A 13,712-nucleotide genomic window follows, 5' to 3' on the forward strand; every position below is an offset into this window, starting at 1 on the left:
GAAATTCTACTCTCACTCTAAATCATATATAAGAAACCTACTTTGGCTATTCACATAAAGGCAAACAAAAGTCCCTACCTACCCTATCTTTCTCTTCTGTAAAGAACATAGGGGACTAGGCTATGGCATATACACCTTAATTTATCAGGAGCCAGAAAGGCAACATTCTGGAAGATGAAGCCAGGGTAAGAGAATAAAGGATTTCTAGGGTCATTCCCTGTGGTTATTTCCTGAATGCTCTAAAAGCAATCACTAAAATAACAAAAAGAGAGTTAGAGCTAACAAGCCAACAAAGATCAAATGGAATTATGAGAAATACCCAATTAATCCAAAAGAAGGCAGAAAAAAAGGAAAAAGGGAAGTAAACAGTTGAGATACATAAAAAGTATATAGCATTATGGTTGTTTTAAAGCCAACAATATCAATAATCACATTAAATGTATATGGTCAAAACCAGGGGTTGGCAAATGCTGTCACTGCAGGATGATAGTAGCCACAGACAATATGTAGAAGAATGGGCTTGGCTGTGTTCCAATAACACTTTATTTACAAAAGTAGGATTTCACCTGTGGGCTGCAGATAGCTGACTGCTGCTCTAAACATGCCAATTAAATGGCAGAGATGGTCAGATTGGATAAAAAAGCAAGACGAAACTGTATGTTGATTATAAGGAAATCCACTTTAAATATAAAGATACAAATAGGTTAAAAGGGAAAATATAGAAAAATATATATTATGCCAATACTAATCAAAAGAAAGCTGGAATATCTATATTAATATCAGCAAAGTAGATTTCATAGCAAAAACTATTGCCAAGGATTAAAAGGGTCATTTCATAATGACAAAAGGATGATTTCAACACAGGGTACATAATGACCCTAAAATGTGTATGTACCTAATAACAGAGCTTTAAAATACATGAAGCAAAAACTGATAGAACTATAAAAAGAAATAAACAAATCCACAACAATAGTTGGAAATTTCAACATCTCTCCATAATTGATAAGAAAAGTAGTAAAAAGTCAGTAAGGGTATAGAAAACTTTAACAATACTATCAACCAACTTGAACTAATTGACATTTATAAAACATTACAGCCAACAAGAGACTCAAGTGCATGAAGCTATTAACCATGGTTGACCATATTATGGGCCAGAAAACAAGTCTCAATAAATTAAAAAAAATTAAAATCATACAAAGTATGTTCTCAGATCACACGAAATTAAATTAGAAATCAATTACAGAATGATATTCAGAGATCCCCCACATATTTCTAAATAACCCATGAGTCAAATAAAAAATCAAAAAGTAAATTAGAAACTTTCTGAATTGAATGAAAATACAAATACAACACATCAAAAAAAGTTGCATTTTGTGAGATGCAACTAAAATAGTGCCTAGCAAGAAATTTATAGCACTGAAACAACCTATATTAAAAAAGGCTTTGAATCAATGACGTGAGTTTCTACGTTAAGAAATTAAAAAAAGGAGACCCCAATTAAGCACTAGAACAGAAATAATAAAGATTGGAGCAGAAATCAATAAAACAGAAAGCAGAAAAACTAGAGAAAATCAATTAACCCAAAAGCTGGTTCTTTGAAAAGTTCAATAAAACTGATAAACCTTTATCTAGACTGATCAGGAAAAAAAGAGAAGAGATACAAATGATCAATATTAAGAATGAGAGGGGAATCACTTTACATCCCCTGGAATGACTATAATAAAAAAGATAGGTAATAAGTGTTGGCAAGGATGTGGAGAAACTGCCACTGTTACACGTGCTGTGGGAATGTAGACGGTGCGGCTGCTTTGAAAAACAGCCTGGTAGTTTCGCAGTTTATCAAAAGGCTAAACATACAGTTAGTGTATGACCCAAAAATTCTACTCTTACAGGTATATACCTAAGAGAAATGAAAACATATGTGTACATAAAAACTTATACATGAATGCTCACAACAGCACTATTTATAATAGCCAAAAAGTGGAAACAACCCAAATGTCCATCAACTGATGAATGAGTAATTAAAAATGTGGTATAGCCATATAATGGAATGAATATTATTCAGCCATAGAAAGGAACGAAGTGTTGACAGAAGTTACCACACAATGAAGCTTGAAAACATTATGCTAAGTTAAGACAATCATAAAAAACCACATTGTATTGTACGTGTAATTCCATGCATATGAAGTGTCCAAAATAGGGAAATATATAGACAGAAAGTAGATTAGTGGCTGCCTAGGGCTGAGGGAGAAAAAGGGAAAGACTGCTAATGGGTATGGGATTGCTTTTTGGAGTGATAAAAATGGACTCTGTTGATGGTTGCACAACTCTGAATATATTAAAAACCACTAAAATGGGTGAATTGTATTGTAAGTGAATTATATTTCAATAAAGCTGCTAAAAAGAGAATGAGAGGGGTGCTATCACAACAGATTTTATAGATAGTAAAAGGATAAGGGAATATTATGAGAAATCATATCCCAATAAACTTCACAACTTCAATAAAAATGGACCAATTCCTTGAAAGACATCGACTGCAAAAGCTTACTCAAGAAGAAACAGATAACCTAGAAACCCCTTACGTCTATTAAAAAAATTAAACCTGTAGTTAAAAAAGCTTCTGGCAAAGAAAACTCTAGGCTCAGATGGCTGCACTGATGAATTCTACCAAACATTAAAGAAAGAATAATAACAATTCCACACAAACTCTTCCACTAATTGGAAGAGGAAGGAATACTTCTCATCTTATTCACTAAAGTTAGCATTACTCTGACATCAAAACCAAGAAAGACATTGTAAGAAAAAAAAACTATACTCCAATATTCCTCATAAACAGATGCAAAAAATTCTTAACAAAACCTTAGCATATTAAATCCAAGGATAATACACTATGGCCAAGTAAGGTTTTCTGAAGGAATGCAAGGTCAATTTAATATTCAAAACTTAATCAATATAATTCACTATAATAGCAGATTAAAAAAGAAAAACCAGGTGATCATCTCAATAGATGCAGAAAAAGCACTTGACAAAATCAAACATGCTTCATGTTTAAAACACTCAACAAACTATGAATAGAAGAAACTTCCTCAGCCTGATGAAGGGCTTCTAGGAAAAACCAACAGCTCACACCATACTTAATGGTATAAGACTGGATGCTTTACCCCTAAGATCAGGAACAAAAGCAGGACGACTGCTCTATTTAACTTTTTACTGGAGGCATTGGTCAGTGCAGCAAGGCTAGAGGAGGAAGAGGAGAAAAGAAGAAAGATGGGATGAAATGGGGTGGAACAGGAGGGAAGGGAAAGGTAGGAAAAAAAAGGAAGGGAAGAAATAAGGCTTCCAGATTGGAAGGAAGAAGCAAAACTGTATTTGCAGAGATCTGACTGTCCATATAGAAAATCTTATGAAATCTACTAAAAGCTTTTAGAACTAGTAAGGGATTTAGCAAGGTTGCAGAATATAAAAGCAAAATACAAGAATCAATTGTATATCTATATGCTAGCAATACTCAGAAACTGAAATTATAAAAACAATCCCATTTATGATAGCATCAAAAATATTAAATACTGCCCAGCCGGGAGTGGCTCAGTGGTTGAGCACTGACCTAGGATCCAGGAGATCGCAGTTCGATTCCTGGTCAGGGCACATGCCCGGGTTGTGGGCTCGATCCCCAGTCGAGTGTGTGCAGGGGGCACCCAATCAAGGATGACTCTCTCATCATTGATATTTCAACTCTCTCTCTCCCTTTCCCTTCTTCTCTCTGAAATCAATAAAGATATATTTTTAAAAAAATTAAATACTTATGAGATAAATCCAATGAAAGATGTGAAAGACCTGTATACTAAAACGTATAAAACACTGCTGAGAGAAACTAAAGAAGATCTAAATAACTGAGAAGTTATACCATGTTCATGGACTGGAAGATTCAATATTGCTGAGATGTCACATCTCTTCAAATTGACCTGAAGAAGATTCATTGACATTCTAATACAAATTCCAAGGGGTGTTTCTGTAGGCATTAATAATCTGATTCTAAAATTCACATGGAAATGCAAAGGACATAGATTAGCCAAGTATGTTTGAAAAGAGGACAAAGTTAGAGAACTGACACTATCTGATTTCAAGATGTATTATAAAGCTACAGTGGTCAAGACAGTGTGGTACTGAATATAAAGCAAATATAGATAGCAATAAAGACTAGAGAGCACAGAAACAGGCCCACACATATATGCTCAATTAGTTATTGACAAAATTACAAAGTCAATTCAATAAAGAAAGGATAATCTTTTCAACAAATAGTGCTAGAAAAACTGGATATCTATATGCAGAAAATGAACTTGGAGCCATACTCCAGCATCATATTAGAAAATTAAGTCAAGGTGGATCATACACCTAAATATAAAAACTAGAACTATAAAACTTCTAGAAAAAAAAGTGAAAAAAATCTTTGTGACCTTGGGTTAGGCAAATATTTCTTAGATACAACACCAAAAGTATAACTCATAATAGAAAAAAATAAAAGAGATACATTGTGCTTCATCAAATCAAGAACTTCTGGTTTTTGAAAGATACTGTTAAGAGAAAGAAAAGCCAAGCCACCGATAGGGAGAAAATATTTTAAAATCACATATTTGATAATGAATTTCCAGAATATAAATCCAATAAAAAGAAAACAAGCATTATTTTAAAACTGGCAAAAATTTGAATAGATATGTCACCTAAGAGGATAAAAAGGTGGAAAATAAGCACATGAAAAGTTGTTCAACATCATTAGACATTAGGGAAATGTAAATTAAATCAAATACCATCTCATACCCAATTAGAACGTCCAAAGTTAAAAGGACTGACCATATGAAGTGTTGATGAGGATGTGAGGTAACTGAAACTCTCATATGCTGCAGGTGGGAATGTAAATGGTACAACCTCTTCAGAAAAGTTTGGCCATTTCTTCAAAGCTAAACATACATCTGCCATATGACCCAGCCAGTCCATACCTACATATCTTCTCCCAAGATAAAAGAGAGCATATGTCCATATACAGACTTGTACACAAATGCTCACAGCAGCTTTATTTGTAATATCCCCAAACTGGAGACAAACATCTCCATCAGCTGGAAAGGAGATAAACTGTGGTATACCCATACCATGGAATACTAACTCAGCAATAAAAAGGAACAAGCTATCAATACACACAATAACATGGATGAAACTTAAAGTAATTATGCTGAGTAAAAGAAGCCAGCCAGAAAAAAGGGTACATACTGTAAGATTCCATTTATATAAAGTTCTAGGAAATATAAACTAATGTATAATGACAGCAGATCAGTGGCTGCCTGGAGACTGGGGATACAGGAGAGAGGCATTACAAAGGGGCACAAGAAACTTTTGGAAGTGACGGGTGGGTATGTTTTCTATCTTGATCTTGGTGATGGTTGTTGCATAGTTACACATTTGTCAAAATTTACCAAATTGTACACTTTAAATATGTGCACTTATGAATGTCAATTATACCTCAATAAAACTGTTAAAAAATATGTTCCCAATTGGGAGGGGGGATGGGAGGATGGGGATGAGTCAAAAAGGTGAAGGGATTAAGTACAAATTGGCAGTTACAAAATAGTTATGGGGATGTAAAGTACATCATAGGAAACATAGTCAATAATATTGTAATAACTATGTATGGTACCAGATGGGTTCTAGACTTATCGGGAGATTGCTTCATAAATTATATAAATGTGTAACCACTATGTTTTACATCTGAAACTACTATAATATTGAACATCGACTGTAATTGAAAAGAAAATGTGATATGCTCCCCTCCAAGGCTGTATCTCAGGGAAAGCTTTCGGGAGCGTAGCTAACTGGACACACTGTCGTCATTCATTCTTTCCCACAGCATGAATCAAGATTTAAAAATGTCATGTGAATAGGTATTGACATCAAATTATTATAACATTTTTGTGTAAAATAAATGTATAAAATATAGGGTTGTATTAAATGTTAAAAAGATATATAACATTCGATCCATTAAATCCAGAATCCTCCATTCATTTACACTGATCAAAATTAACTAACAAGCTGACAAAGCTCCTCTGTGCAAACACAGTTCCAGCAGAAAGGTAACCAAACTAGGAAGTCAAACCAGCCTTTCCTATAATCACACTGGAACCCACTAATACCTGCAGATGAATCACAGGCAAAGACAAATGACGTACATAAAATGCCCACAGAGAATAAACATTACAGGAGAGACACAAAAGAATCAGATCTACAAACACACAGGCTGAATTTATCTATAGAAATCCATTTCAGAACTTACTCTTGACTTAATTTTTAGGTATATGCACCTTATTAAAAGGGACAGGCGGTTTCTGTTCTGAGCTGAAGGTAGGAGTTGAATTCACAGTCACATTCTCAGGGATAATATGGAAAGTGGAGTGTAAAATAAGAAACTTTTATATTTGCTTCATATATCATAATCTAAGACCTTATTAATGATTTCTGACACAAGAAAAAGGCAACCTCCCTTCTCTAGGTGACCTAAGGAGAAGGGAAAGAGAGAGGCTCAAATATGTGAAAGATCGTATTTTCTGTTGACTCAATTGAATTGAAAATTAGGTTGGAATTTAGTTCAGTGCCTCAGTCAAACCCACTTTCCCTTTCTCCTTCTGCCATTACCAGGGAAAGTTACCTAAACTCTGATAGTTAAAAATAATACACTTACCATGAAAATTTTCCAAACACAGTAAATAGAGAAAAAGTAACCAAGAAAATTAAAATATTTCCCCTTGAAAGTTTTGGAATATTCTATTCTCTCCTGAGGGAAAACAAACACAAAACACGGTTAGTCTCAGCAACATGTAAATTTATATTTAACAAAAATGATTTACTTGTTCAGGCTAAGTCAGAAAACCACACATGGTAATGCTAATATTAAAACAGCAGTAGTAGTGGGCAACATTTACCGAATACTACTTTAAGCCAGAAAGTGAGGTAAAGACCGTACATGCATCGTCTCTTTAACCTTCACAGCTGAAGCTTAGAGGTTAACTAATTGCCCAAGGCCATGTAGCTAGTGAGGAGGGAAGTAAGGCTCAGGTCTCCCCAAAGCTTCGGTTAACTCGCCCCTATAGGCGACTCCTGTGAAGTGATCCTCAAAAAGGATTAAAACAATTGGAACCACCTTAACAGATTTTGCAATATTTATATTGCATTTTAGGTATAAACAGAAAGGTTACTTCTTGTAGTTAGGTCACTTCTTGATCTGGATCCTTTAAAATAGGGCTAGATCATGGCAGAAGTGTCTTACTGCTTTTACATTACTAACTTGTAAGGGAATCAAAAGCAATCAAAGGAGCTACCATCTTGTCCTGGGTCAGCAGGAAGTGGCGTGTGCCACCGTCCTAGATGTTGAAAAGCCCCTTTTGACTGTCCCACTAATTTCTATTATTGAGACTATTCCATTAAGGATTTTGCTAGTGGTAGGAGCAATGGCATGAGGAGTGCAGACTTCTAATGCTTCATGGCTAATATTGAAGCTATGCGGTGTCTCTTGCACTGCTTGGCAATAGAGGACACTAACAAGCTATTTAGTCTTGTTTTCTCTTCAATCATATGGACAAAAAGCACACTTTAGTTTTCTTGCTCCGTACCTTGGTAGCATGTAGATCAGCTGTTTCCAGAAAAAGCTGCCGACTTAGTTCTTCCAAAGCATCCACTTCCTGCTGAATAAGAGTAAGATCTGGCACAAAATGGGCATCAAGGTTTAAATCACATAGAGGTTTCAAGAAATAGAAATGAAGAAAGCATATGTTTCTGGTTTCCCCTATACTGTGGATCCTAGGAACTGCCTATATTTTCAATTTCCTGCTTCATCAGTATTAGAGATGCACCCCATTTCTCCACCCCTTTGGTCCCCTCCACCCAGCCTCAGCTCCACCCTAGGTCTTCACCACACTATTGTCCCTGTCCACGGGCTATGCACATGTGCATATAAGTCCTTTGGTTAATCTCTTCCCCACTCCCCTCCCCTCTGAGATCTGTCAGTCTGTTCCATGCATCCATGCCTTTGGACCTATTTTGTCAGTTTGTTCATTAGATTCCACATATATGTGAGATCATGTGATATTTGTCTTTCTCTGACTGGCTTATACCATTTAGCATAATAATCTCCAGGCCCATCTATGCTGTCTCAAAGGGTAAGAGTTCCTTCTTTTTTAACAGCTGCATAGTATTCCATTGTGTAAATGTACCAGTTTTTTTTTTTACCAACTCATTTACTGATGGGCACTTGGGTTGTTTCCAGATCTTAGCTATTGAAAATACTGCTGCAGTAAACATAGGGGTGCATATATTCTTTCTCATTGGTGTTTTGGGATTCTTAAGATATATTCCTAGCAGTGAGATCACTGGGTCAAATGGCAGTACCATTTTTAATTTTTGAGGAACCTCCATACTGTTTTCCATAGTGGCTGCCCCAGTCTGCATTCCCACCAGCAGTGTACTAGGGTCCCTTTTCTCCATACCCTCGCCAGCACTTGTCGTTTGTTGATATACTGATAGCATTCTGGCAGGTGTGAGGTGATAGCTCATTGTAGTTTTTTTTTAATCCTCACCTGAGGATATTCTTCCATTGCTTTTCAGAGAGGGGGTGGGGAGAGACTGACAGAGAGAGAGAGAAACATCAATGTGAGAGACTTTTGATGAGTCTGGCTAAAGGTTCATCAATCTTGTTTATCTTTTCAAAGAACCAGCTCTTGGTTTCATTGATCTTTAGTATTGTTTTTCAGTCTCTATGTCATTTATTTCCACTCTGATCTTTATTATTTCCTTCATTCTACTTACTCTGGGCTTTTCTTGTTCTCTAATTCTTTTAGTTGTAGCTTGACCTTTTCTTGTTTCTAAGGTAGGCCTGTAATGCTATGAACCTCTCAGGGCTGCTTTGGCTGTGTCTCAAATTTTGTTTTTGTGTGTTCATTTTCATATATTTCCAGGTTTCTGACTTCTTCTTTGACCTCATTGGTAACCCATTCACTGTTTAATAACATGCTATTTAGCTTCCATGTGTTTTTGAGTTTTTTTATTGTTGTTGATTTCTAGTTTCATGCCATTGTGATCTGAGAAGATGCCTGACATAATTTCAATCTTCTTGAACTTGTAGAAACTTATTTTATGTCCTAACATGTTGTCTATCTTTGAGAATATTACATGTGCACTTGAGAAGAATGTATATTCTGCAGTTTTGGGATGAAATGCTCTGTAAACGTCAATTAAATCCATCTGATCTAGTGTGCTGTTTAAGGTTGCTGTTTCCTTACTGATTTTTTTGTTTGGAAGATCTATCCAGTGAGGTCAGTGGTGTGTTAAAGTCCCCTACTATGACTATATTGCTGTTGATATCTCCCTTAAAGTCCTCCAAGAGTTTAAAAAATCTATTTAGGTGCTCCAATATTGGGTGCATATATGTTTACCAAGGTTATATCCTATTGTTGGATCAATCCCTTTAGTATTATGTAGTGATCTTCTTTGTCTCTTGTTAGGGCCTTTGTTTTGGAATCTATTTTGTCAAGATATAAGTACTGCTACTCCCACTTATTTTTTCATTTTTATATGCATGGAAAATTTTTTTCCATTCCTTCACTTTCACCCTGTGTATTTTGTTCTGAGGTGGGTCTCATGTAGACAGCATATATATGGGTCATGTTTTCTTATCCATTCAGCTACACTATATCTTTTGATTGGATCATTTAATCCATTTATATTTAAGGATACTATTGATAGGTACTTATTTATTGCCATTTTTATTTTTGATGCCTATGTTCCTCTATTTCTTCTTTGTATAGCAGTCCCTTTAACATTTCTCACAATGTTGGTTTGGTGGTAGTGAGCTCCTTTATCTGTTTTTTGTCTGGGAAGCTCTTTATTTCACCTTCAATTTTGAATGATAGTTTTGCTGGATAGTGTAGTCTTGGTTTCAGATCCTTGCTTTGAATACTTCATGCCATTCCCTTCTGGCCTGTAGTGTTTCTGTTGAGAAATCAGCTGACAGGTTTATGGGAGCTTCTTTTAGGTAACTGATTCTCTCTCTTGTGCTGCCCTTAAGATTCTCTCTTTGTCTTTAACGTTTGCCATTTTATTTATTTTTTAAAATGTTTTTATTGGTTTTAGAAAGAAAGCGAGAGGGAGAGAGAAACTCCTGCCAGCTGCCTCCTGTACATCCCCTACTGGGGATTGAGCCCAAAACCCGGGTATGTGTCCCGATTGGTGCATGGGACAATGCTCAACCAACAGAACCATACCACCCAGGGCTCTATGTTTAATTTTTTGAAGAACTGCCATTTTGTTTCCCATAGTGGCTGCACCATTTAACATTCCCACCAGCAATCCATAAAGGCTGTAATTTCTCCACATCCTTAACAATACTTGTTAGTTTCTGGTCTTATATATCCATTTTAATAGGTATGAAGTGGTAGGTCATTACGATTTTGATTTGCATTTCCCTAATGTATAGTTATGTTGAGCATCTTTTCAGGTGCTTATTGGGCATTTGTATGTCTTCTTTGGAGAAATGTCAATTCAAGTCCTTTGCTCAATTTTTGGTGAGGTTTGTTGTTGTTTTTGTTAGTTGAGTTGAAGAAATTCTTTATATATTCTGGATGGTAATCCCTTATCAAATATATAATTAGTAAATGTTTTCTCTCATTCCATAGGTTTCCTTTTCATTGTGTTAGTAGTATCCTTTGATGCACAAAAGTTTTTTAATTTGATGAAGTCTAATTTATCTATTTTTTATCTTGTTGCCTGTGCTTTTCATGACCTATGCAAGAAATCACTGCCATATCTAATGAAACTTTTCCCCTTTTGTTACCAGAGGGCTGGCAGAGTCAGAGAGGGCTCAGCTCTTTTCTCCTCAGCTCCTGTTAGATTTCTGGAGGCCCCGAGTCCAAAATCAAGGTGTTGGGTGGGCTATGTCCCACTGAAGTCTCTAAGAGATGATGTCTCCTTGCTTCTCTCAGCTTTGATAGCTCAAGGGATTCCTTGGCTTGTGGCAACATAACTCCAATCTCTGCCTACCTCTTTACATGGTCTTCTTTCTTTGTGTCTCTGTATCTTCACATGGCATTCTCCTAACGTTTGCCATTTTAATTATGACGTGTCATGGTGTGGTTCTCTTTGGGTTCATCTTGATTGGGACTCTCTGTGTTTCCTGAACCTGTGTGACTTCTTCTTCACTAGGTTAGGGAAGTTTTCTGTCATTATTTCTTCAAACTTCTCCCTCTGATACCCCTATGATGTGGATGTTGTTACATTCCATGTTGTCCCAAAGTTCCTTTAAACTGTCATGCTTTTAAAGTATTTTTTCTTTGTGCTACTGATTGAATGATTTTTCAGCCTTGCCTTCTAATTTGCTAATTCAGTCCTCTGCTTCTTCTAACCTACTGTTAATTACTTCCAGTGTATCCTTTATTTAAAAAAATACTTTTATTGACTTTTAGAGAGAGAGAACAGAGAGGGAGAAAGAGAAACATCAATGTGAGAGCAGAGGCTGCCCCCTGCACGCCCCCTCCAGGGATCGAGCCTGCAAGCTGGGCATATGCCCTGACTGGGAATCGAACCAGCAACCTTTTGGTGTATGGGACAATGCCCCATCAACTGAATAACACTGGCCAGGGCTTCCAGTTTATTCTTTATTTTCACTGTGTCATTCTTCGTTCCCACCTGGTTGTTTTTCATGGTTTCTATGTCCCTTTTTGTGCTGTTGAGCATTCTAAAAACCATTACTTTATCCTCTGTTTCTGGTAAATTGCTTGCCTCCATTTCATTTATCTCTGTTTCTGGAGATTCCTCCTGTTCTTTCATTTGGGGCCTGTGTTTTGTTTCCCCATTTTTTTTGCTATTTGTTTGTATTGGATAAGGTGGCTATGCCTCGTAGTCTTGGTGACATGGCCTCCTTGTGGGACACAGTGGTGTAGTCTCCTTGATCTTCTGAGGTAAGTGCTCTAGGAGTGTCCCTTGTGTGGGTTATGTGGGCCTTTCTGTTGTATTTGGGTCTTTGCTTTTGTCCCATTCTAGGGTGGGCTGAGCTGTCAGGCTTGCTGACTGTGCCAACCACATCATGCCAGCTATTATACAGGTGCTGACAGAACAAAACAGGAAAAAAAAGACCAAATTAAAAACAACACAAAAAAACCACACAACAAAAACATCAAGAAAGACTAACAAAGAAAATGAAAAAAAATACTAAAAAACCAGGGAGCAAAAGAATTAGAGGAGGAAAAATAAGGAACCAAAACAGAGAATATGAAAGAAAATAAAAGAACTAGAATAAGAATAAAAAATGGAAAAAATAAATGAAATAATAATTTTAAAAAGAATAATGAATAATTAAAATATAGAATAGAAAAAAAGGGAAAAGAGAAAAAAATAAAATAGGAAAAATAAAATTTAAAAACAGAAAAAAGAAAGAGAAAAGAGAGTATAGAATAAAAGGAGAGAGATATGAGAGCTATGAAAGAAAAAAGAGAAGAAAGAAAACCCCCAAACTCTGGACCTGCTATTTGTGAAGCCCGCTGACGTTTCCTCCGACGCGGATTTGGGGCTCGGTTTCTGGGTCTGGGATTCCTGGAAGGCCCTGGCGCAATCCAATGGGGTGCCGTCCCCGCCGGGCCCTGGCAACCTCACTGAGCACCAGGCAGTTTGACGGGCGGGCTCCGTCTCCCAGAGGCTGGGTCTGCCCTGGGCCTGCTCCTGGAATGTCTCTGTTCTGAGCTGCTCTCCCTCCCCATGGAACTGGGCTCTGCTGGGATTCCAGGTCCTGGCCAGGATGGTTTGAACAGACTAAGGGCGGTGCCCTTAGCTTGCAGAAGGCGGGGGTGGGGTGGGAACCTTAAATGGTTACATAGTAAGAAAAACACCTGTAACATAGCATAGTCTCTCCTAAACTATCTGAATACAATATTAGAAAAAGGAACACATATTTACTAAATTATCATACAGGCTAGGATTTATACACATTACCTTCTTTAGAGACATTATCTTCTATTACTCTCACAGCAATCCCCTGAGATAGGTGTTTGTATCCATTTTGCAGATGAGAGTCAAGCTCAGAGTCAAATACCTTGCTGAGTCACATGGCTAGTGGGCGCGGATGCAAAGTCAGACCTGTCTTCCCCAAGGCCGCTCTTTCTGGTACCCTATGCCCCCTGCAGCCTCAGTGAGGTCGTGCTGCCTTCTCTCCAGTTAGGAAATGGGCTGAGAAGTTAAAGAATCCTGATACTTTTGTTGACTTGACTTACTGTCGCTAAGATAGCTTATCCCTAAACTTTTGCTTTTATGGATTTTTCAGTAATAAAAATAGTAAAGACAGCCCCTTCTAAAACAGAGGCATTGGCTTTAAAGTAATTGAATTTAAAGTAATCCTTTTTTCCCCCTCTCCTTTGGTCATCCTACCTGTCTTCGGTCCAATTCTTACCTGCATTTGACTCCAGAAAGATATGTCATAATTTATAACAAGAACAGATTACATCCTTTGCCTCCAATTGAAGCAAAAGGGAACCTGTACTTCCCCAGGCCAGGGAAGAAGGATTTTGCTGTTTCGGCCCTGCGTCTCTGAAGTTTTAACCTAATAGTCTGATAGCCACAAACAGGTTTGGTTACTCAGTTTGGGAATTAGTTTAACACTGTAACCAGCTGGGCCAAGAATAACCCATTAA

At 37.0% G+C, this 13,712-nt stretch overlaps 1 protein-coding gene across 4 annotated transcripts in view; it reads right to left on the reverse strand.

The window, feature by feature from the left end:
* Positions 1-13,712, reverse strand: part of GPR89A (G protein-coupled receptor 89A) — a 56,240-nt gene that overhangs the window by 6,138 nt on the left and 36,390 nt on the right. For all 4 annotated transcript variants that reach the window (XM_081122036.1, XM_081122037.1, XM_081122035.1 and 1 more), the window contains 2 exons: positions 7,653-7,741; positions 6,725-6,817 (listed from right to left, as the gene is read on the reverse strand). In XM_081122036.1, the coding sequence (XP_080978162.1) occupies positions 6,725-6,817; positions 7,653-7,741 (182 nt within the window). The remainder of the gene's footprint in view (positions 1-6,724; positions 6,818-7,652; positions 7,742-13,712) is intronic.

This window comes from Miniopterus schreibersii, assembly GCF_964146895.1.
Source record: "Miniopterus schreibersii genome assembly, chromosome: 19".
Lineage (NCBI taxonomy): Eukaryota > Metazoa > Chordata > Mammalia > Chiroptera > Miniopteridae > Miniopterus > Miniopterus schreibersii.